The sequence below is a fragment of the Physella acuta genome, unplaced genomic scaffold (assembly GCF_028476545.2).
Source record: "Physella acuta isolate Inbredline_101_S28 unplaced genomic scaffold, ASM2847654v3 ptg000281l, whole genome shotgun sequence".
NCBI lineage: Eukaryota > Metazoa > Mollusca > Gastropoda > Physidae > Physella > Physella acuta.
Window position 1 is genome coordinate 183,668 of NW_026731800.1, and position 24,779 is coordinate 208,446.

Sequence of the window (24,779 nt, forward strand, 5' to 3'; positions counted from 1 at the left end):
CTTTTTTTTTAGTTTGTTTACATTGAGCTTTATGTATATTTGTTTATGAATACGAGTTGCAAGTTCCTTGCAATAGTTTCTTATCTTCCATTAAAACTAGGTTGTTATTGTAGGTCTTTGGTCAACTGAAGTTATTTGTTTCTTTTTCTTTGCAGTTTTACTGTAGTTTGATTTAATAACTGTCCCCATTTACTACAAAAAAAAATCATAATTCCAATTTTTATATCTAACCCTTTGAACCTTTACCCCCTGGTCCTAAAATCCTCGTGCCCCTGAGCTAACAGACTCTCAATTTAAAAAAAATAAAGACTACGAACATAACAACAAAGTTAATTTTATTTTAATTAACAGTCATTTGTACATTCACTATTTTGTCTTAGTACGCCCATCTTCCTTGTAGGTAGACCCTTATTTTGATATGGGTAGGTGTGGGCAAAGGTAAAATGTCAATAGTCTTTTCATCATAAATTACAAATGATTAACAGGACAAAAACAAATAGTTTGTGGGCACAGACATGACAGTAACTTGCCACAAGTCAAATAGTACTATTTACGTACTTATTTAATATCACATTTTAATATATGGTGTGTCGATCTGGGGTAAGGTGTCTTAGACTGTTTTATCAGTCTTTGGGGGCTTGGAGAGTTAAGACACTGACTGAAAATGCAGTATCACAGATTCAAAGGGTTAAACCCATAAAAAATGTTAAAAAAGAAATTATGTACTTAGAAAAAAAGAACCAAGTATTAAGATGTATCTTTATAATTAATTTTTTTTTGTAGCAGCCTTAATGCTAATTTATTAAAGTTATTAGGTGTTTTAAATACTTATTATCATTGTTTTTTAAACAACTAATTTTTTTCTTCAAAACTCTATGATGACTCTTTAAACATTTAACCTAAATGCTGTTTGAACATCAGATTTTCCTATGTATCCTCACCTATTTAATTTGGCGTGTTCTATGTAATTTTTTGTTCCTTTCCTAATTTACTTCATAGCCATTGCTTTTTAAGATGTATTTGTTATAAATAACATCAGGAATAGTTTAACATAGCAGATTCTTGTAAATGCTTTTTGTTTTATAAATTATTTTATCTACCTATATGATCCTTTTCTGCTTTTACATGCTTTATATTGTGTTTAGTGTAAGTTATTCCTAATTATTTTTGTTCTAGTAATATGTTAATTTTTTGTCAATCCGCTCTTTTATTGAGGCATAGACCAATGGTTTATTTTAGTATAGACCACTGTTTTATGGAGAGATACTTGCAAGAAAATAAATTGTAGTTGAATTACAGTAAAAGTAAAGATCATTCTTATAACAAAAATTTAAAAGGCTTACATCTTAAATTAAGGACAAAATCCTTTAAGGTGTAAGGGTTGCTTTTTTTATTTTTTGAGATAGTGATTCCTACCAACTTAAACAAGATTATCAATGTTTAAATAGCTCTACATCTGGTTATAAAATATTTCATCAAAGTTCTGACAATGTTTAATCCTGAAATTATTTTAAACTTGTTTTGGCAACTTCCAAAATTGTCAAAGTGCCTTTTCTGTGTGAAGCATTTCTTTATTTAAAATTATATGAAACACAATAAATCTTAAAATGGTAGTCTTTGCTATCAAGTTTTCTAATCTGATTGATACTTTTCAAATGATATAGAAGTCCTTGGAGATGATGTACCTCCTAAAAAGAAGCTTGATGACATCATGCATTTGGCAGAACTTTGCATTGAAGTTTTGCAGCAGAATGAGGAACATCATGCAGAGGTAATTAATGTTCTAACTTCAATCTTCAGGTACCCTTTGCTTGTATATTCCTTTTTGGTTGGGTTGTATATGTGCAAAAAGTTGATTTCAACTCGGTTATCTCTGTATTTCACAATACTTAGTCTCAAGAAATAATTTTATAAATATGTAAATGAACTTAGATGTTTTTAAAATTCTTTAATAAAATATAACTTTGTATGAAATATCCTGCCAGTTAGGAAAATAAGATTGATTGCAAATGAAAATCTCTCAATTGTAATAGTTTACAAATTTAATTATAAAAATTAAAAAATATAAGAACTCAAAAACCAATTAAACCAACAACATAGATATACTATTTCACATTTTTAACTACATTTTAAAGCATCTCAGCAGTATTTTCCTTTAGTTTAAACTCTAAAATGAATTTTGATTACTATTTATTCTGGTGATCTAAAACAAGAATTTTTTTCAAGAAACGTTAGATTTGTTGAGGAATTAAAACCTAATATAGTCCGTTATTAAGATCTTTAAGCTGTTAACTAAATATATTTATATTGTTATGTGAACAAAAATTTCTTGCTTTGAAGTAATGTTGCTTAGTCTTTCTGAAGTGAAGTATTCTTTTAGATGTTTGTACTATCTAAAAAGCTTTGTTCTAAAACTTCATGAAAAAATTAATTCTGTCTTATAATTATATACTAGGTTTATATTTTTTAATATTTGTTGATAATTTATTTTTTATTATTACATTTTTAGTACATAAAATTTCAATTGTTTTATAAAAGTTATTTGTATTTTAAAGACATTTAAAACTTGGTATCATTTTAAAAAAATGTAATTCTTTCACTGTCACAGGTGCATAACACCCAAGTGCCAGGAATTTTTTGTTACTAGTACAATTAAATATATTATACATGTAGTTCCAATGCTAATTCACACACAAATATTTTGTATGGATCTACTTTTTCTTTTCAACAGCAAGAAAAACAATTTTTTGTAAACAGTCATTCAAATTATTTTATGAGAGAAATTAAAATGCTTGCACATATCACAGTAAATAAAAACTCAGAGATTATACTCAGAGGTTTCTCAAAGAATTGTTTAGTCAACAAGTGTTGCCTTTGGCGTTATGTATAGGGTTCTTCCAGGTTAATTATGAGATTAATGCATACACTTGTTTACTTAAACAGTTGCATTGAGTACACATTTAGTTAACACAAAAAACAAAAGGAAAGTCACCAATTTGTCTTGCGAATTGAGTGTTCTGATTTTTTAGTGCATTCTATAACCTGTTTTACATTTTACTCAAGTTAAAATAACTGACTGAAAATTCACATGGAATTCTTAAGCATTTGCATGCTCAACATCTGTTCTTCACCATAATGTACATTTTTTTTGGTCTTAGAAACAGTAGTTTCTATGAAACTTTTCATTAATATATTATTGATACAACACTTTTATTTGTTAGGGCTGATATTACATAATCAGTTTAGGTTAATAGTAATAACAGCTTTTTTTTCGCACTTACGGCTTCTACCCCTATTCTAAATTTTTAAAAATATAAAGATTTTAGAGCGGAGTTTTTAAAGGGTTCGGTTTTTAAACATACTAGTTCTTCCCTCTCTCTTTCTCTCTCACCCCCCCCCCCCTCCCCAAATATTAAAAAAGAAAATATTATGGCATGAAATTTCTGTATATTCAGGATATAAATATGCAAGCATTTTGTTTTCCATATTTCTTGCATTTTGTAAAAATACTTTTAGATTAAGAAGAATTGAGTCTGTGTTTAAAAATTTTAGTTATTAGTATCAATTAGATTAAGCAGATACTTTATTAGCTAAATAAAACAAGGTTTTAAAAAAAGGTTTAAGTTTAATCTGTTTCCAATGAGAAAAACATTGGGTTATACAATTTTAACACAGGAAAACATTTTCAGGGTTCTAAAAATTGTTTAGATACAAATTTAGTTCGTGACCCAAGACCATCCATAGTTTTGTGGGAATGGCGAGGTTGGATGGTAGAGATAACGACTGCTGACTCTGAAGAAAAAAAATGTCTCATGTTCAGATCCTGGGCTAGAGTTGGTCCCTATGTCCACCCTGCTCTGATGGGTACCTGACTCATGTTTTAGGGAAACCAAGACTGGTGGGTGTTGACCCCACTATCCCTCATATGTTGAGGTCATTGAAACAGATGAACTTCATATTCCTCATGTGTATTGGGCACGAACAAGAAAAGATGATGATCCATTTTTAATTAGTTTATCTTTCTTCAATATCAAATTGTTACTTAACTATGTAAGTTGTTGGTGTAATCCACCCATTTTGAATTCCAAATCTCCATCCTGGGCTATTAATTGGCCTAGTTACTAGGGCCTTAATATCTGCCTCATCTATCCAGCATACTTTATGCACTTGAATTGGATTTTAAAAATCATTGTCTGTCTTAAAATATAGAACAAAACAAAAGCATGTATATTTAACCTTCACACTATTACTAAAATAGATGGTAATTTATGGTGTGATATACTGATGGTTTTGAACTTTAAAAAAGGCACCATTTTGGAACCTTTTAGGCAATATTGAGGACTATTCAACTTTTTAAATTGCATGCTGTTCAGTGAAAAGATTTATGTCCTAAAAAACTTGATTTGATTTCAGGAAAACAATAGTAAAAGAAAAATCAAAATTCAATTAGCCCAATTTTAGAATTTTGGAATATTTTCTCACACTCAGCACTAGCATCAAAATAGGCCACTAATTTTGCAAAAGGTGCTCTTTTAATTATATTCAATAACAAACTAAATAAGCGTCATATCACTATTTGCCTGTGCATGTGATGTGGCAAGAAGTGGTAGCCAATGATAGTTGTATTAAAAAATTAAGATTTGGGTTCTCCTGTCATTTAGGAGGATTTTGGTGGGCACTGCTGTTAAATTTGATTAAGTCATGCTACTTCCTCCTATTATCCCTTCAGCACACACTATCATCAAGTTAGGCCAGAAAATGTCACAACCCTTTCCCCCCCCTCTTACGCTTAATTCTAAAATTATATACATTTTTAAGAAATACAATGCTGTCACATTTCTTAAGCCTCTCCTTATTCATCATCAAACAGTCAGTTAAAAGACCCCCTCCTCTCTCCTTTAGTGATGTCATTAATGGATTAGCTGTATTTAAAAATTTATCATGATTTACAGTGAAGGTTATTTTTTAAAAAATAGTGCCTGAAGATGTTACTTTAAGAAGTAAAGTTAGTCTGTGCTTTCTTTTAAAATTTAAAAACTAAACAGAAATGAAAAGTGCATTTTTGTGAAACAATATACTAATTACAAGCATTGCAGTAGCATCAAAAAGGTTATTTATTTTAATAGTGAGGATAAGATTTTACAAACTCCCACATTTTATACTATTTATGATGATACCACAACTTTCAAAGAATTTTCTGTAACAAATATTTTGGATTGGTTAGTGAAGTGACTTGTAAGTAGTTTATGATATTTAATAATTCAATGCTGTATAAATTATAAATTAATGTAATTAAGATTTTTTTAAAGTATGTGTAGCCTTTTCAATCATCAATCATGTTTCATGAGGAACAGAAATAGTTAATTAAGTACCTAACCAATCCCACTGTTAGAGCGCTTGTTGTATATGTGTCAGTGGTATTTTGCATGACTACACATTAACACTGTGCTGTTGTGCTTTCTCCTCCCTTTGCTAAATTAGGCATTTTCATCGGTGAGTCATTCCATGAAGCATCTTGAACTGCTGTTTATTTTTCCACATCTTTAAGTGTTTTTATTTTACCACTATTTACATTGCACACTGTATTCTTATATGTGTTATTGAATAGTTTGTTTAAACACCAGGTATTTTTATTTGATCACCTCAAATATTTTTATTGAGTTTTTGTCCTCATCTAATTCCACAGCAGATACCTAGTGACCTTTTTTGCATCCTACGGCTAGAAACAAATTGAAATCATGTAGTTTTTTTCAGCATTTTAGGGTAGGTAATCACAATATAGTTTTAAAATTCAAACACTGAAGATTGCAAGTAAGCACAAAAGTTTGATTTGATTTGTACAAATTGTTTAAAAGTATAAAATTTAAAAAATAGAAAGATAATGAAAATGGTATTAATAACAATGAAGATAAAAATGTTAAAAATTAAACTGATGGCAACTTTATTTTTTAATTAATTTGCACATGACATATATTTATCCTTTTTTTAAAAACACTTCTACTGCAAATAGAGCACCATTTTTATTTGAAAGTAAACCTTTTAAAATACTTAGCTTCAATTATTTCACAATTTTCTTAGTGTAAAGTTATTTAGATATTGTTATCACTTTTTGTTTTCCATTACCTATTTTTTAATGTACAACTAAGTTAACCATGCACAAACCAGCCTTTATATATTGGGTATTTGTGGACAGAATGCTAGGCCTTGTGCATTTTGTACTAACAAAAGCTTATCACTGTTAGATAGGACTAAATAATGTTGCACAAAACTTGACATATTTAGTTTTGGTATTTTTCCTTTTTAAACTTCACAGATTTGATTAACTAATTAAACCATGTTTACTATGCACCTAACTGTAACAAATTAACATCAATGCCATTCTTTATTATCACTTTTCTTTTTATTTCGTGCTGACTCAACTCAGGACATTAAGGTTCATAAGCCTCTTGGCCTGTTCTCAGTTTTCATTCAGTTTTCAAAGTTTTAGCCATGTAGATATATAATAAATATGATGTAGATATTTTTTAACATATCAATATTAGTATTCATTACCAGCTGAATGTTTCACTGCATTACTTTGCATGAAGCAGTATAGTTTTGTAGTTACTATAATAAAACAATTTCAAATTCTGGACTAAATTGAGATTAATTTAGAATGATACACTTGTTAACAAATGAGCATATATTTCTATAAATCTTACTGTGAAAACATTAATTGGAATTATAGTTTATTTATTTTAAGCACATATTATTCCTATTGATTATTAAGTTTAACATAATGTATTTAAAATTAAAAAAAAAAACCAGATTATTTTATGCAAAATAACTAATTTAAATTAATAAACTTAATAATGAATGCTTCATTTATTACAGTTATATGCACATTAAAAAACTGTTTACATTTTTCTTTTGCTATCATTTAAGAATTTAAAGCCTTAATTACGTGTTAGCTAAAATTAAGAATACTGTTTTATCTATTCCTATTTGTATGATAAAGATAATTAAATTGTGCAAACATTTCATGTGATATTTCAATCCCCACTTTATCACCCATTTGTTTTAATAAAGCATGTCTGCATTGCCCACTTGGTTTTATGATGTGCCCTTTTATTTAAGTCTAAAAGTTTTGCATTTCAAATTACAAAAAAGTTTTGATTTATTAGTAATATGACTAATATCCTAATCCCCAATCAGATTAACTAATCATCAAAGAAATCTCTTATGAAATTGGTGTGAGGTTTTTTAAAAAAAATATTTTCAATATTATAAGAAGCAATTTAAATTAAATAATTTGTGTTTTCAAATGTAGGCATTTGCTTGGTTCAGTGACTTGCTTGTTGAACATGCAGAAATTTTTTGGTCATTGTTTGGAGTGGACATGAACTCAGTTCTGGATGCACAACCTCCTGACACATGGGACAGTTTTCCTTTATTTCAGTTGCTGAATGATTATCTCAGAACCGATGGTGTGTATGTTTCATGTATGCGAGAAATACTATTTGCTAATTGCCTCATTCATCACCTCATGCAATATTAAACAGGTTTATCAAAAGTCTTAATTAAATGAGTTTTATCATTTGCTTATATCCATATAAAGTGTTTGTACATGCCCATTTGTATATCTTACTTATCAGTCCTATAGCTGTTTAAACTATTTTTAGAAAACCTGTGTAATGGTAGCTTTCACCAGCAACTTCGGGATGTCTTTGCCCCACAAGTTGTCAGATATGTGGATCTCATGGAATCATCAATAGCACAATCAATACATAAAGGTTTCGAAAGAGAAAAGTGGGAGCCACAAGGGTTAGTTTTTTTACCCCTTTTAAACACTGGTCAGTAAATCTTGGGTTGATTTGATAAAAATATTGAAGGCTCTATGGAAAAGGTTTTACTGGAGTTGAATGTACTTGTGATTCATTGAGTAGAAACTGTCTTAAAGGTATTTTAATTTAGAACCAGCGTCAAATCAGATTTTTTAAAAAATGTGTTAGTTTTGAATTTTAAAGAAAAAATTCACTCAGGTACAGATTTTACACTTTACTTGAACTAATATAATAATAAAGGAGATAAGAAGGATATTATAGATTACTATTTTAAAAATGTTATTTATTATTTAAAAGAGCTGCATTTTAAACAGAACTAAAATCAACGAGATCTATCACTATTGGTTAGTTATTTTAAAAGTAATACAGATACAAAAAAATTATAATTCTAATAAATTATATTCTGTTACACTGCTCATAAAATATTTTCTAATTTTTTTTTTATAAAAAAAAACCCCTCTAATATTTGTTTAGAAACGGTTGTTCAACATCAGAAGATATGTTATGGAAACTAGATGCTTTGCAGTCATTTATTAGAGACCTTCACTGGCCTGAAGAAGTGTTTGCTGAGCATCTGGACCACAGACTAAAACTGATGGCAGCAGACATGATAGAGGCAGCAGCTAAAAGGTGAGAAAACACCTAATTTAATTATTATCCATTTTTAAACATTTAGAAATTATTTTTTAACATGGCTTCAATTTGTTTTTTCATAGAACCCTTAAATGTTTTGAGATCTGGTTACGTAAAGGAGGAAAAAGTACTGATTACTTAGTTTTTACTGAAATTTGCACAATGATGAATGTGATTATAGATTGCAAGAATAAAGCACTACATCTGTGCGCCCTTGACCATGGTCAAAATATGGTTAGACTTCTTTTTTTTGCATTTAGTGCTGTTTAATTTTCTTATATAAAGCTTTTTGCACCTATTTAAAAACGTTAACTGAAATTAAAGGAATGATAATCAATTTTATATCCATTTAAAATTTACCTAACTTAATTTACTAAAAAAAAGATAATTAAAGTAGTAAAAATATTTTTAGGCTGTAACCTATTTTTAACTTCGTAAACACAGCACCAGTATCATACAAAAATTGATGAATCCCTAGAAAGAGCTCAGATAGAAATGGCACGTTGTCTTATTGAAAAAGTAAGGCTTAAACAATTTAGCTTTTAAAAAAATGTTTACAATAATTACAAACTTAAGCAGTTAAACTTAAACAGTTAAAGAGTTTTTTAGTTTGGTTAATAGAAATAATTAATGCTTGAAAGCATTAATAGTTATTTAAGTATATCAATTTGGTAATATGTTTCTTAATACATAGTGAACAGTTGGAAAAATGTTCCAGAATTTGATCTTTGAGATTGTTTATTACTTTTTTCACCTTAAATTTTCAGATGCTATCAGTGCTAGAAAGCATACTAAGTAAACTGGCTCGATATGATGAAGGCACATTCTTTGCATCTCTTTTATCTCTAACTGTAAGTTTATTTTAAAAAAAAACATTAGTATCAGTTGTTTAATTAGTTAAAGGACTTAAAGTATATTTCCTTATCCATTTAGAAACCAGTAAATGAGCTTGGCAAAGCGTATGTTGACTTCATGAGAGGAAATCTTGACCAAATGAGAAATAAGATCAATGATGAGCTTTACACATTATCCTTGTTTGAGGTTTGTTTATTGCTGGAATATTTGTTCTTTGTTTCAGCTAATTTTGGGTATTAAATTTTTACCATATCTTAGTTGAAAAAAGAAAATTGAAAATTATCCTAGTTGAAATTTTTAAAATTACTAGATGACCCAGTTTCCTGTTGGAAAATGGTATGTTGGCTGCACTGCATAACTCAAACCAATATTCCACCACACCTTCTACAAAAAAAACAGAAATATTTATATATATATATGTATTCAAACTTGTAAACATTGATAATTTTTAATATATTAAGATTCTAATCATGCATAAAACCAGACATTAACTTAACATTAAATTAACAAACTTATTATAGAGTCAAGGTTAAAACAGTTTATAACAGACTGATATGTACAGTGTTTAACTTATTATTTACAGCAATGGTACAGTGGTCAGATGAAAATGATATGTGATTGGTTAACAGATAGACTGGATCTGTCACTTCATCCATACCAACTGACTTGTCTTATGACAATTAACAGAGTAAATTATTGGAATAATTAGTTAAACCTTTAAAATAATAATTTCAGTCAGTATTATTTAAAATGTATTTAAACATTTAGTAAATTACATTTTAGTTATAATAATATTTATTATTTATATCAGGGGTCTCCAAACTTTTCAGTCCGAGGGCCGCATTACCCATCAAATTTCAGTTCGGGGGCCAGTTTCTTCCGGGCATGTCTTTGATTTTTCTGGGCAAAGTTCCTCAGCCATCACCAACAGACGATTTTTCCTTTGACAAAAAGATCTCAGCGGGCCGGGTGAGAGGACTTCGCGGGCCGCATCCGGCCCGCGGGCCGTAGTTTGGAGACCCCTGATTTATATAAACACATATATATATATATATATATATATATATATATATATATATATATATATATATATATATGAACTACTTTTGTTGCAGAAATGTTTCTCTGATTTTGAGCTGCAAGGTGTACCTGAAAATACATTGAACAGCAAAACATATCAAACCATTAGTAGCAGACTACAGGTATGTGTCTGACAAATTGTTGATGCACATAAAAAAATTTTTTATACTGGTTAAAAACCCATTAAATCCCTGCAGTGCATTTTTATTTACTTAACTTTTAAAGTGCCACAATTATTTTTACTTTCTCGTATATACGAAGTATAGAGAAAGTCTTGTAATCGTGCAAAAAAAAAAATCGAGATTTTTACAAATCTCGACGTTTTACACCTCACTGATACGGAAAAACATAATTTTGCAATCTTGTCCGTATGTCTGTGTGTCTGTCTGTGTGTCTGTCTGTCCGTGTGTAAACACGATAACTTGAGTACCGTTACAGCTACGTTGATGAAATTTCATATATAAGTATTTTATCAAAATCGTAGATCCGTATCAACTTTTGAGCGATTTCCGATAACCGGAAGTGGTACTTTTCCTACTTTGAATTTTTCAAAAGCCTATAACTTGAGTACTATTTCAGATAGATAAATGAAATTTCAAATGTAAGTAAAAGATCTAATTCTCTACTTTCTGTTAAATTTTGAGTAATTTCCGTTGACTGGAAGTAGTAATTTACGCTACTTCCGATTTCTCAAAAAACTAATGTAAATTTTAAAAGTACTAATAATATTGCGCAGCATTATGCGCTTTTTTATTTGGCGTTCACTTGGTGTGCAATTAATTTGTCTACGAGATTTTATTCTATTTTTAAAACTTTAAGTATTTAAAATGGATTAAAAATCATGTCTATAGCCCGAGTTCCCATCCCCTGTTATTTTATATAAGAATATTCGAGAAAGTTTAGGGGAGATCACTCCCGGTTTATTTAAATTGCATCTCTGTCCATATGAGCAAACATGGAATAACAGGGAAAAAATTTGTTTGTGAATTTGGCACAAAACAATTCATACTTTCACAAATTGATTCCTTTATGAAAGAATTTGATTTAGTTGTAGATATTAAAACCCAATGTAAACAATTTTTAAAATTAACTATTTGTAAATATAAAATAACCATGGGCCAAGCCTAATTCTGTCATTAACATCTGTAAGCTTTCTGCTTTTACCATTGTTAATCAAGCTTTTTAGAACACATCTTTCATTAATCTTTTTTAAAATGTATAATTTTTAATGCTTAAAATGTACCTTCTTAATTTTTCAGTTATTTAAAAAAAATGTTCCTTATTAATTTAACAGGTAGAAGAAGCAACCCAATCAGTGACTCAGTCAGAAAGCAGTGGTAGAACTTTCTTAAGTAAACCTGCTAGCTCATCTGCAGTCAGTGGAGATGATTCAGATTAAAATGTTGGAAATCCATTTTGAACACAATAATTCACTTTTCAGTTTTCGTTAATTTATTTATAAGAGCCACAACAAGCCAACTGGTGTGTTACTTGGTGTTTGGTTCTGGTTTTAAACTTAATGTAAAGCTTAGACTGTCTATAAAAGAGTAAGGGTTGGTTTTCTACTTGAATTTTATAGAATTTTAACTTTTGGTGTGGTTGATATTTTTTTCACTGTAGTCTACAGTTTAGAATTTACCTATGAGTTGAGTGATTTTGCTGAATGTTATTTCATTATTTGATCTATAGTAATTATGCCTGTTGACATCATCATTAAAATGTATACTTAAAAATTACCTAATTAAGTTATGTTAAAGTATTTTTTTGTCTTATTAATTAGTGGAAAAAGTAGTGGGAATTTCTTTAAGCTTTCTATATTTTTGCTTAATATAAAAATTTGATCAATAATTGATATTTATGTTACTAAAATGTGATTACTGCAAAACCATTTTTTAAATTATTAGTAGCATGTTATTTTTCTGATTGACTTTTTACAGCTTTACTTATGGGTGTTTTAGATGATGTTAGCTCAATACTGTAAAGGAAATATTTCTTTACAAAAATATTTTGAAAATATAATTTAAAACATTTTCCCTGCACAACTAGATTTATATCCCAAACAGATTTCTGCAGCAAAAGATTGGCTCACATTCCTTTAGATTAGATAATACTGCTGCATAAACTTTACCTTTGTTTTTCTTCTTTTAACTTCTCTACTGTTGCCCATTGCAACATGGTAGCATAAGTGATCTATTAAAATTGCCTGTTGCTTTCTTTTCAACAGTACATTTTATATTTTATTAAATTGCAACACGGAAGCCACATATAGTTTTTAATACACAAGTTCATGATCAACTCTACAAAGAGCTATTATATTTCAACTTTTATCAACAGTAATATTTCCATGAAAAAAAAAATTTTCACCTAGAAAAACCTGAATTTTAATTTGTTGTCAGAAACAGTAGCTATATATCCTGTTTCCTTTTTGTTTTAGGTGATCAATTTAGTTTCTCAATTGAAATAATCAAGATTATAGGCCAACTGTTGCCCATAATTTAAACTATTATCTTTTTGTAGTAGTTTACTATGTTGTACAATCAATTCAAGGTCATAGTATTGGAGCAGAAAATATTGAACAGTTGAATCAGTACTTTCATGAGCCGCTCTCACTTACTTCTATCTAGTGAAATCAGTCCACTGAGTTTTATACACAAAATTTTTACTAGTATTATGGATTTTACAAGTTATACATCCTTTGTTGTTCATTACTTTATTTACACTATATATTTCTTTTTTTTGCATTTATGAAAGTTAAATTTTTACCAGATTTGTATTTGAATCTCTTAACTATTCATAGCTTTACTTTTTTTCAGCTAAATAATTGTAAATACAAGTAACTAATGGATTTACATTTAATTACAATAGTTAATCTATTGCAATAGTTATAGAATGTAACTTGACATACAATATTTTTTATCTGAAAGTAATAGTAGAATTAGAATTTTCAATTTTTACTGCCATAAAAGTGTGTTAGTATTACCTTTATCATATTGCACCTTTTCATTTTTTGGTATATGGTCATTCTCTTTTAACAATGATTTAATCCATTTCTTACCAGATGTTTTTATTTATTTTAAAATATAGGTGCAATTCTAGTCAGTGTTTTGCAATTTCAAACATTGTGATATATTAAAAATGTTTGTTCTTACAACTTAATAACCTCTTGTATTTTTTCAGCATATGTCTATTAATTTGAAAATGACAAACTAAAATGTCTAGCAACAAAAAGCGTCCAGAAAAAATAGACATCAACTTTGTATGATTAACTAGGATCAGTTGTGTTACTTCATAGAAACACATTTATTGTCATGAGCATCATCGCTATGGCCATTTGGCAATGGATGGGGGATATTCTTTATTAATTCCTTTGAACTTCATTATATTTTAGTTAGGTTTATTGGTAATAACATATTTAAATAATAAACTTGACATGTTATAAATATTTTTCAGTTTTAAAAAAAAACACATTCCTGTGTATTTTTCTTTATAGCTCAATGTTTATTTTTTAATTAAAAATATTTCATGCCTTACAGCTTCATCGAGGCATAACTAGTAATGCCAACTCAGCTGAAATTTCTGTGATTAACTGTTCAAGCTTCTTCATCTTTCTCAGATGTAACCTTTCATACCTAGCTTTATCATGCGATAACATTTTTAGAGTTCTCGAATTAAATTTTTTAACTACTAATTGTTTTATTTTGGGCATATTTTTTACACTTCTTATTTAAATCTTTTTGAAGCAACTTTGGCATTTTTAATAATTTTTAATATTTAAATCACTGGTATAATGCTTTATTTACAATTAACGCTGCTTTATGTGAAATATTGTAGTACTAAACTAATAGTTATCCATTTTTTAAAAGTTATTTTTAAAGTTTCATTCTAGTCTCAGCCAGTTCATAGTTTATTTAGCATTTTTTATCATAAAGATACTTTTTAAAACTTTAAAAACTTCAAGCTAATCTTTTTCATGTTATAACTAACAAAACAATTCTTAAAATATTTCTTTGCACCGGTGACAGCGTTTATGGTCTTATTAGGTTGATGGGAAACATCTTATTGGGTATTTAGATGATGAATCTGCACTAGTTTTGAGATTTTAAAATTATACTAAAATGTAAACTGGATCATGTATTTTTTATGACCTCGACAGGCCCAGTTTTTGGCATTTAACTTTTAATATGGCTCTTGTTTCTAAGCAAGTGTATGGGACTAAAGATAAACTAATTAATGAGTTATTTTTGTAAGTTACAGTAAGGATGATGTATTTTTACAACTTGAGTCTATAATCACACATAAACAATGTAAAAATAATAATCTCTCAAAAGACCAACATAATAGTTAGCAAATTTTGTGACTAAAGAAAAAAGCATTTTATTATTTTTATCCTCTTAAACTTAATGTATATTATAAATGTTTCAATTTTACTGAATTTTTTTTTGCTTTAGAAGTGCAATTTTTTTTATCTACTTGACTCAAATATATTAGTCATTCATTGGCTTACTTCTTTTGGTTAATTAATGTTTAGAGACATAGGCTTTTTAACTTTTACACTAGATTATTGACAGAAAATTGCCAATATCATAGACTTGTGACTATCACTAAATTTACTAGATCTATCAGATAAACTTATGTGTATATGTATTTCTATAAATGTAAGCAGCTTTTTCATCACTTTTTGACTACACACTCTCTCTGCTGGTTAAAGTGAATTTAAGGTTGTGCAGTAGTATACACACCAGTGATTAATGTCAGGGAATGTGTTACTTTGTTCACAAACATGTTGAATATGAATGGATGTCTTTTCATGCATGTGTGTACTACATCATCCATGGAAGACTTGTTAATACACTAAGTGTTTTAAATGTTTGCATTTCATTGTGTAGTGATAGAAATTTTAGTGGGTATAATAAGTAAATAACTGAGAAAAAAATTCCTGGAGGAATCTTTAAGATGTATACATTACCCTCTTATGCAAATATGTACTAATGTGCAATAAATATTTTTCATTCACTTGATACAAACCAGCACTTATAGATCAGTGAGACCAGCTTAGAAAATTTGTTTAAAATGTTTGTAATTATTGTTATTTTCTTCCATGGGAGAAATTAGTTTTTAATTCAACATTTATTAAGTTCTTTCTATCTTTAGAAAGCAGATTGTTTTGAAATGTGATATTTTTTTTAAGTTTCTCTTTTTCAAATTCTATTAGTTCCAGTTGTATAATACGCCCATCCCACAAGAGAACATTTCTTAAAAAACTTCTGACTTGTTTTACCCGTGTGACACTGGCTTTGAATACTTTGAATTAGAAATAAAGGTGTCATTTCAGTCTTGTTTTCACATTCCTTTCTAATTTCTTTAGAGATATATTTTAAAGTGAAAAAAAAAATGCTTCATCCATGTGGCAATTGGCAACATAAATTTTCAGTGGTCAAAGCCAAGTATTACCTAGCTACCAGCTTCCATTTACTCCTGAACACTGGGTCATACAACTAGTCAAAACATAGCAAACTGTACAGCTGTTTTCAACTCCACAAGCAACATGCACAACTTTTCTGATGATGGTTTTTTGGGGGCTGGGAATACTAAATTTTAGGCTTTTAAATAAAAACTGACACATTAACAGAATTCCATGCAATCTATAAACAAGTGTTCCTGTGTTTAAAAAAAACATTTAATGTCTTCTTTATTTTTAATCAATTTAAAAAATTATTTTATTAAGTGAAATTGAATTAAAGATTTGATGACAAACATTTTTAAAAAAACTAAGGTTTCCATAATTTTAGGAGTCCATCCTCTGAATATGTAGCAATTAAATTCTGATGTGGATGATGTGAAATTCCAATTACGTCTTTGTCATGAACCTACAGAAGAAAAAATGTATATTAAAAGTTTCTAGATTACATACAAGGTAGTGAGCAAAATAGAACATAATTAACCACAATGGCTAAAAATTTCAAATATCAAAGAGAAGCTCAAGAAAATGGTTTTTGACAGTTGGGGAAAATGTACTTGGAGAAAAATTTCTATTTGGGAGAGTTATTTTTTTTACATTCTTGTAATCATCTTGATTCTTAGAAGTTTCCCTTTGGGCTTTGAAATCCAGGGCCAGCGGTATTTCTTTTCATAATGCTTATTAATTTATTAAAATTTCTTTAAATAGTAAATTATAGTGTACGTACAGTAAGTGTTCTCTCTAGTTTGCCTGTACCAACACTGAAACAATAGAGCACCATATCCTCTCCCACACAATAAATCCATTCTCCTCTTGGTGACAAAGTAGCACAAACAAAATCTCCACCCTCTCTTTTACCACTGGAAAAACTACGTACAATCTAGTAAAAAAATAAATAAAAAACAAACAGAAATTCAATTGCAAAAGCTGAGCTCTAAATATAGAGATGAGCAAAAACTGAATTATCTATAAAGTGTAAAATAAATTTCATTAACTAATGAAACTTTTATTTTTAGTAAAAAATTATGACTAACAATACATGCAATTAACAAATTTTGGAAAACAACACTTCAATGTATACCTGTCCTTGGAAGTTCATTATAACAACTGTATTGGATCTGTTACAGACAACAAATTGTTCAGCATTTCGAGGCAGTATGTGAACACTGTGCACTGTTGTGTCAGCACCCGAAACACTGCCAAGGGATTTGAAAGTGTTTTGACACTCAGTGGTTTTTACACTCCACACTTTGATTGTTCCATCAGAGCTGGCACTGGAGAACAAATTTTAAGAAAAACAAATCAAATCCACTTCTTTATGATTCAAAAAATTACCTGCTCCTTATTAAAATTTATCCACAACAAAATTTACTGACCTGAGAATGTGATGTCCGTCTTGTGAAAAAACTGCATCATTGACAAATGAGGTGTGTCCTCGGAATTCTTTTAAAGTTTTCCCTGATTTCATTCCATGTATTCTAAAATAAATATTGTTTAAGTTTAATGATGTATGTAAATGTATGAATGTTTACTAACAAAGGCAAATAACTAAATATAAGAAAAACTTATGGTGGGGGATGGATACAAAAGTTTGAAAAATAATTAATTTAAAAAACCCAAAAACAACCAAGTTAATACATGTACTCACCGTATAGTTTGATCAAATGATGCACTCAGTAGCTGACTGTTATCTCGTGCAAAGTTGACACAAGTAACACCTTTGCCATGGGCTTTGTCAAACTTTCTTAAGCATTGGCCAGTTAGAATTTTCCACACCTTCAAGGAAATCAAAATCATGGCTTACTATGAATGTTCTCACAAAGTTGTTCACCTCCCAATCAGAAAAAAAATTATTGAGCCATAAATTTTAATATACTGTGTGATAGAACTAGTAAGAATAAAGTTACCATTTTCGGACTGGGAATTTATGGGGCAGATGAAGTTAAGTTCACATATTTCTGTGACTTATGAATATGAAGGCATAGTGTGGTCAGCACAATGCTCGGTTACCTTTGTTTCCCCAACATGGGCCAGGTACCCATCAGAGCTGGGTGGACTCAAGGACAACCTACAGACCCCAGTGATGTAACTAGATATGTTTGTAATGTTTTTTTTAAACAAATTGTTGCATTCCTCAAATACTAATATTTACATTTGTTGTAAAAATCATAGGCATCAGATATTTAAATAATTGTAATAAAGGTGTATCATAGCCGTGTACCCATAAAAGAGAAGCATTGCCAAAGTAACAAGTTTCTTATTAATATATTTTTCAGGGTTCGTACTACTTTTTCAAAATGAAATTCCAGACTTTTTCCAGACATTTTCCAGACTTTTTTGGAAAAATTCCAGACTTTATACAGATAATGTGTTCGCCAATAATTTATAAAATGATGCACCATTTGTACTCTCATAATTACTTGTACTAAATTGACATTTATTTTAGGCAGTTGAGATATATTTATATTGAACTTTCTTTAGCCAAATTGACAGAAAATTACTTTTCTAAGTTTGCCTACTCGACTCCACCTAAAGTTTTAATAATTAAAATAATTGATTAAAATGACGCAGCTATTTTGTTTTAAACATTAGACTTATGTAATCTGTTCATGATGAAAATGCTTATGTTTTCAATTAAACTATTATTAAAATGGTATTGCATAATAGTGAGAGTTAATTACTTTAAAGAATACTAACGTAATGTATTAATTTAGGCCTGCTCTTGTTAAGTAGCCTAATATAGGCTACTTGTAAAGAAAAAAATTGGAGCAAAAAAAAAAAACATTATGCAGGTTGTAACCACATCACTCACTGTTTATGCTTATACACTTATACTACTTATAGCTGAGGAACGGGTCTGCAATAAAAAAAAAATGCCGGTATCCTCCTCCCCCCCCCTCCCCCCCCCCCCCCCCCCCCCCCCCACAACCACAAGACACGGTGAAGGGGTCATTGTGAGGTCATAGTAGTCTAGGCTTCAGTATGCCTGTTTAATACGTCATACCATGAACTGAGATGCGACTTATACCCCCCACCCTCCTTACCCAGCAGTACCAACTACAAACTTGGGGTCATGGTGAGTTCACACAAGTGACCGTAGTTACAAGAAGGGGCGGGGTAGTCTAGCTTTAATCGTCAGCATTGAAATCTATGCTTGTGTTTTAAAAACCATCCCAGCGTGTAAAGAAAACACGGTATTTATATCTACCCTAACATTATTGCAAGAGCGTGTCGTCAAACTTTCTGAAACCCTCCTTCCGACTTTTCCGAGTGTGACGTCATTTATGGACGACTGAAGCAAACAGAAATACGGGTATGAACCCAAGGAGGTCTCGCGACTTATTAATCTTATAAATGTTAATATTAACCCAAAGTAAGTGAACGCGTGTGGAAGGGGGGTTAAAATCCGAAATTTCTTTGGATGTCATAAACGGATGACCCTCAGAGACAAATAAATTATATCTAAACTATCATTCATACACCTCCCACATAATTTTTTTGTTATGACTGTCTGCGTGCAAACTTAATGAAAAATAGCGGGTAAAATCGAGAGCCTAACAATTCTGAAGGCGATCATTCTTTCATTAAATTTAAATGACAATTTTAAATACTTGTAATACATTCACACGGTCAGTCGCAACACAAAATATCTCTTCCCTCCCTTCCCCTCTTCTCCCAATGACGTAGTAACTGAGCATTCGTGTTTTTTCTGCGAACAAGCGAAAAAACGTAACAACATAGTGTAAACCCGCGCAATAGCGCGGGGAAAAAAATTGGACTAAATTCACTTAAAAATAGCAATTTTCTAAGTTGGAAAATATGGACTACGAAGTTTTGTTTCTAAAACTAGATTCCAGACTTTTTCCAGACTTTAAAAAAATCCTGTCCAAAAACTTGCGATTTTCCAGACTTTTTTAAGTCTTAAATTCATTTTTCTAAATTCCAGACTTTTTCCAGACTTTCCAGACTGCGTACGAACCCTGATTTTCATTACATACCTTAATCTTTCCATCTTGAGCACCAGTGGCTAACATTTCAGAATCTCGACTAAAACTCATGCATAAAATAGCTTCATCCATCATCATAAAATTGTCCTATTAAACAAAAAACAGCTCATTACAATAATAGTTTAAAAAAATGGTTTAAAAAAATAAATGTATATAAAAAAACTGACAAATATATTTGGTACTATTTATTTTACCTGTGCTTGGTATCTTAAATCCTTCCTAATCTTTCCAGTTGTAAAGTTCCAGACCTCCACAAAGCCATCAACTGACCCAGTGACCAAATACTGACCATCTGGGGAAAACCTAGCACACTCCACATGAGCTTTTTGACCAAACTAAAAGAATATTTTTAAAAAAAATTGTTTATAAAAATAAATTGATTCAATATATATTATATAAAGTTTAAAAAAAAGAACAACAGAGTAGACAACATTACCTTAATTTGTTTACTCATCTGTGTAGGATATTTCTCTTCCTCTTGTTCTTTGACAGCAGCTTTACCCCTGAACACATCAATGGTAGTACCTGTGATGAAACCAAGTAATTAACAGCATTTTAAAGACTGCACTTGTACTGACTGCATATATTATTTCAAATAGTGCTTGTTATTTATCAAATGATGTCCATCACAATATTACAATGATACTAACCTGGAGGGAGTAGCCCTTGGTGCTGCTGCCACTTGAGAGACTGACCAAGTAAAGCAAGCAACCTTGATGGTGGTACAACATTCACTTCTCCAGCCAGTGTCTGAGCTATGGCAGCTCTTCTTTTTTCTTTTGTCTGGCCTTCTGGATATGCCTAAGATAGAGAGAAAAAAAACAACTGAAAATTATAGATATTTCCACAATAAAAAGAGCACCCCGTAATTAAACTTTTCTAAAACATAAAGCCATTAACCTCTCTAGGATCAAAATAAGATCTAGCCAGCATGTTCTCTAAATGGATATATCTGTCAGGTTGGCTGTGTTTCATCATGATCATTGGATCTGTTTGACGCAATAATGAACGAGCTGCCCCAAGCTCTCTAAGCTCAATGAGCTCAAGAACAATCTGTGGACAAAAGAGTAGTGACATTAGTTGTTCAATAGGTTAAACACCGCTAGCCTAAAAAACCCAAATTTCTAAACATTTAACAATATAAGTGTGAATTATGTAGTTTGGATCATGTTGCCAAAATGAATATTTACTGTGAGTAGAATAGCTACAGTGAGGATTGAGAAGAGTAGGAACTATGTAGGATTCTAAAAGCAGATAAGAAGCCAGGTCTTAATATTAAAAGCGGAACATCCTATAACACAGCTGCTTTGTTTCCGTACAAACTGTATAGTTATGTTATATTACCTGGCCATAAAGGTCAACTAAAGTATTATCAGGTAGCTTTAAAGTCTGAATGGCTTGTAGTACGCTATCCCAGTGACCTGCTGTGATATCAGAAATGAAGCTGTCCACAGACTCTACTGTATTCAGTGATATTCCACTCTCATCCTAAGAAAAAAGTCAAAAGTGTTAAATCTTTAAATTTGTATCATTTTATAAATTGCTATTTATACTTAGGTTTTCAGTACTGATTTTAGTTTTATGACTAAAGTCTATAGGACATTTTAGTGTGCACCCAGCCCTGATTGGCTAAATTAGGCACACTTTCTGGCAAACTTTTTTCTGTTCCCCGGATAAGTAGATTATGCCACTTTATACAGCATTACTTAGTTTTAAAAATCTGATATTTTCAAGTAATTTCTAAGAATTATAGTATAAGTATGCAGCTTAAAACTTTAATGGATAAACATGCTTTTAATGTTGAATTCTGGTATTTTAATTTAAAACATGCCTAAAAACAATTTAAACATGCCAATTTACTTTTTGAAAGTTTAATGAAATGAGTAGGCATTACTGTTTAGATGTATTAAAATTTTACTGTACGGTAAAAATAAGTTACCTGTAAGCAAGACAAAGTTCTGAGCAAATTGTTTTCTTTCAGATACTGCTCAATGAGACGAACAACACTGTAAATACGAACAAAACATAGCATTAAACATGTCAGTAACGGATAATTTTATATTGATTTATAACTAATCTATTTCAGAATTACTTTCTCAAAACAATGTGGGGACATTGTTTTGTAGACTTAAGCCTTAGGCTAGATTTAGTCTGTTATCAAGCTAGAGAAGCGGAAATGACCTCTGAACCAAACATGGCTAAACCTATTTTCATTCCAGTTTTATCTCTAGAGGGTGACTCCTAAATGATATGAATGAAAACTCTGCTAGTCCCTCGAAATCTCATTATTATTTAAATGTGACAGTATAAAGAGATAATCATTGTCCTTATTACGCCGAAAAAATTCGTGACTATTAATTTTCTCACTAAAGTATCATCTTCTTTAATACTGAGCAGCCAGCTCAAATTTTAAAAATCACCATCCTGAGTTTTAGAAATATTAACATTATATAACGAGTCTATATGGTAATTTTTTAAATAGTTGAGAAAAATAAATAAATAAAGCAGAAATGTGAATAACTATATGGATGAATGTTCAATAAAATTAGCTCCCCAACAATACAAATTTTGAAAAATGGGCCTGAATCATCATTTCCTCCCATTTGTGCCCAAGACAAAAGGGGTAAATGAAGTAGAGTTCCTGCTTTAGAGACCTCCGCATATGAAGGGATTCTTGTCTAATCTAACGAAATTAAATTTTAGGAAAAACATATTTGGCAAAATTTTACTACAACAAAAACTAGATCTGAGCTAAAAAAAAAAAATGAAAGATGGGTATATTTAAAATACTTTGAAAACAACAATTAGGAGATTTGTTTGCAAATTTGATTAAAACTAAAGTCCGGCAGATCGGGATGAAAAAATATAACAATGGTGGCAATGCAACCTACATATTGTGACTACTTTCAGATGAGTATAACTATGTCAGAGTCAAAATATCCAAAAAAACAAATACTTCCACATACATAAGTGGCTTAAGATATGTCTGCTCAGTAGCCTTTTATCATCTAGAACAGGGGTCTCTAAACTGTTTAGTCTGTGGGCTGCATTAACTATCAAATTTCAGTTCGGGGGCCAGTTAGTTCCAAACATGTCTGATTTTTCTAGGCAAAGTTCCTCAGCCATCATCAACAAACGTTTTTTTCTGTGGACAAAAAGATCGCTGCGGGCCGGATGAGAGCACCTCGCGGGCCGTAGTTTGGAGACCCCTGATCTAGAATAATCTTTTTTTTAAAATCGAGATTCCAAAGTATTTGAAACTAGCCTTGATACCAATGCAGAGACAGCATAAAAACAAAGTCCAAAACCATCAAAACAACAGGAAAAACATTCAACTTTTTAGTTAACATTAGGAAATGACCTGCCTTTTAAACTATTTAATAATTAATTTACCTGGAATTTTAAAATTTACCATAAATTAAAAACTTAAAAACTGATTGGTATGCAAAACCAAATCTTGTGTATCCGGTATCAGAAAGTAATGGGAGTTTTCGGGTCATGTGTTTTAACCGTGCACTCGGTCAATGCCGACAACCCTGCTTTTACTTACATGACATTGACTTACAATATTATGTACGTTGCCGTTTTGTAGTGTAGATTACTTTTTTTCAGGTGCACAGATCAATATTATTGGAACATTTATTTGTAATAAATTGTGACAATATTTATACTTTTAATAAGTTAACTGTTTTTAATTTTTGTTTCCTTGTATTGAAATGTGTTGTCTCCCCCCAACTGTAGGCCTACTCTAAAAATCTAAATTTTTGTATCTAGATCTAGACTAGTCTCAAGTCTAAATTACTTGGTCTAAATCGAGTAATCAATAACTAAAAAATTCAAACGTAAACAATTCACCAGTTTAAGAAGTAGAATTCTAAACAAATTCTGCAGTGTTAAGTAAAATAAATAGTAAAATACAAATTGGTAAACACTCACTCAGCAGACTCGATTTCGACCGCCATCTTTTATCTATGAATAAATGTTTTGAAATGGACAATTATATTTTTAATTATTCTTTTTACGAAATCAAAAGACGAGCTTCCATTCAATTATTCTCATTTGGAAAAAAATGTAAGTTAACATAAAAAATCAAATATTTTTAAAGTAAATAAATATAATTTTTAAATTCCTGACGTTGATTTCTCAAAAATTAATTCCAAACCAAGTTTATTTCGAAAGACAAAGAATAAAAGTGCTTTCGACCAAAGGAATTATTATCCATTAAAATTAAAAGTAATTATCTAGAATCTATGTAGATCTAGATACCCCAACCCCCTCCCTCCCCCAATTCCCGTTCGTGCCCAAGACATATGAATAACTTTAACTACACAGAAGAACGTTTAATAAAATTAGCTCTCTAACATTGTAACAATACAAATTTGGAAAATAGGCCTGGTTCATCATCATTTCTGTTCGTGCTCAAGACAAATGGGGCAGATAAAGTAGAATTCAACTGCTTATGAGAACTCGACCGACAAATGAAGCGATAGCGGGGTCAGCACCATGCCCAGCCGCCTTTGTTTCCTTAACATGAGTTAGATACCCGTCAGAGCTGGGTGGACTCAGGGACATTCTACTGACTTGAACCCAGATTTGAACTCAAGACTCTCAGGTTAGCTCTCTACCGCTAGGCCACGCTGTCCCACAGATCTAGATATAGGCTAAATAATAGTTGTGTGATTCAACAATAAATGTTAACGGCTGAATTATATTTTTAATTATTATATCATTGTAATGTTACATGTCATATGATGCCTATAAGAATGCTTAATAAGTAAAAGTTTTACAAATATGGTAATGACCAATTTTATTTACAACTGCCTTTGACATTGTATGATTATTTAGATCTAGATTTTTTTTTAAAGTCTCCTTTTTTGAATAGCTGGATGAATATTGATACCACAGGCTTACAATTACATAACT

General features: G+C 30.3%; 2 protein-coding genes across 4 annotated transcripts in view; one reads left to right on the forward strand and one right to left on the reverse strand.

Moving 5' to 3' along the window:
- Positions 1-15,725, forward strand: part of LOC131939497 (calcium-dependent secretion activator 1) — a 41,909-nt gene extending 26,184 nt beyond the window's left edge. For 2 of the 3 annotated variants that reach the window (XM_059297826.1, XM_059297828.1), the window contains 12 exons: positions 1,665-1,771; positions 5,482-5,493; positions 7,310-7,466; positions 7,662-7,803; positions 8,298-8,453; positions 8,540-8,690; positions 8,901-8,975; positions 9,224-9,307; positions 9,390-9,497; positions 9,895-9,999; positions 10,427-10,513; positions 11,686-15,725. In XM_059297826.1, coding sequence (XP_059153809.1) covers positions 1,665-1,771; positions 5,482-5,493; positions 7,310-7,466; positions 7,662-7,803; positions 8,298-8,453; positions 8,540-8,690; positions 8,901-8,975; positions 9,224-9,307; positions 9,390-9,497; positions 9,895-9,999; positions 10,427-10,513; positions 11,686-11,790 — 1,289 coding nt within the window. In that variant the 3' untranslated portion in view covers positions 11,791-15,725. The remainder of the gene's footprint in view (positions 1-1,664; positions 1,772-5,481; positions 5,494-7,309; positions 7,467-7,661; positions 7,804-8,297; positions 8,454-8,539; positions 8,691-8,900; positions 8,976-9,223; positions 9,308-9,389; positions 9,498-9,894; positions 10,000-10,426; positions 10,514-11,685) is intronic. The other variant, XM_059297827.1, reaches the window with a different exon arrangement.
- A 377-nt stretch (positions 15,726-16,102) lies between these two features.
- On the reverse strand, positions 16,103-23,904 carry LOC131939499 (WD40 repeat-containing protein SMU1). Its single transcript, XM_059297829.1, has 13 exons — positions 23,793-23,904; positions 21,796-21,862; positions 21,201-21,344; positions 20,757-20,909; positions 20,507-20,657; positions 20,293-20,381; positions 20,051-20,191; positions 19,848-19,943; positions 17,498-17,625; positions 17,226-17,327; positions 16,931-17,123; positions 16,577-16,729; positions 16,103-16,258 (listed from the first exon to the last, which is right to left on the reverse strand). The coding sequence occupies exons 1-13, from the start codon at positions 23,816-23,818 to the stop codon at positions 16,160-16,162; spliced, it is 1,542 nt and encodes a 513-aa protein (XP_059153812.1). The 5' UTR covers positions 23,819-23,904; the 3' UTR covers positions 16,103-16,159.
- Positions 23,905-24,779: the final 875 nt, after the last annotated feature.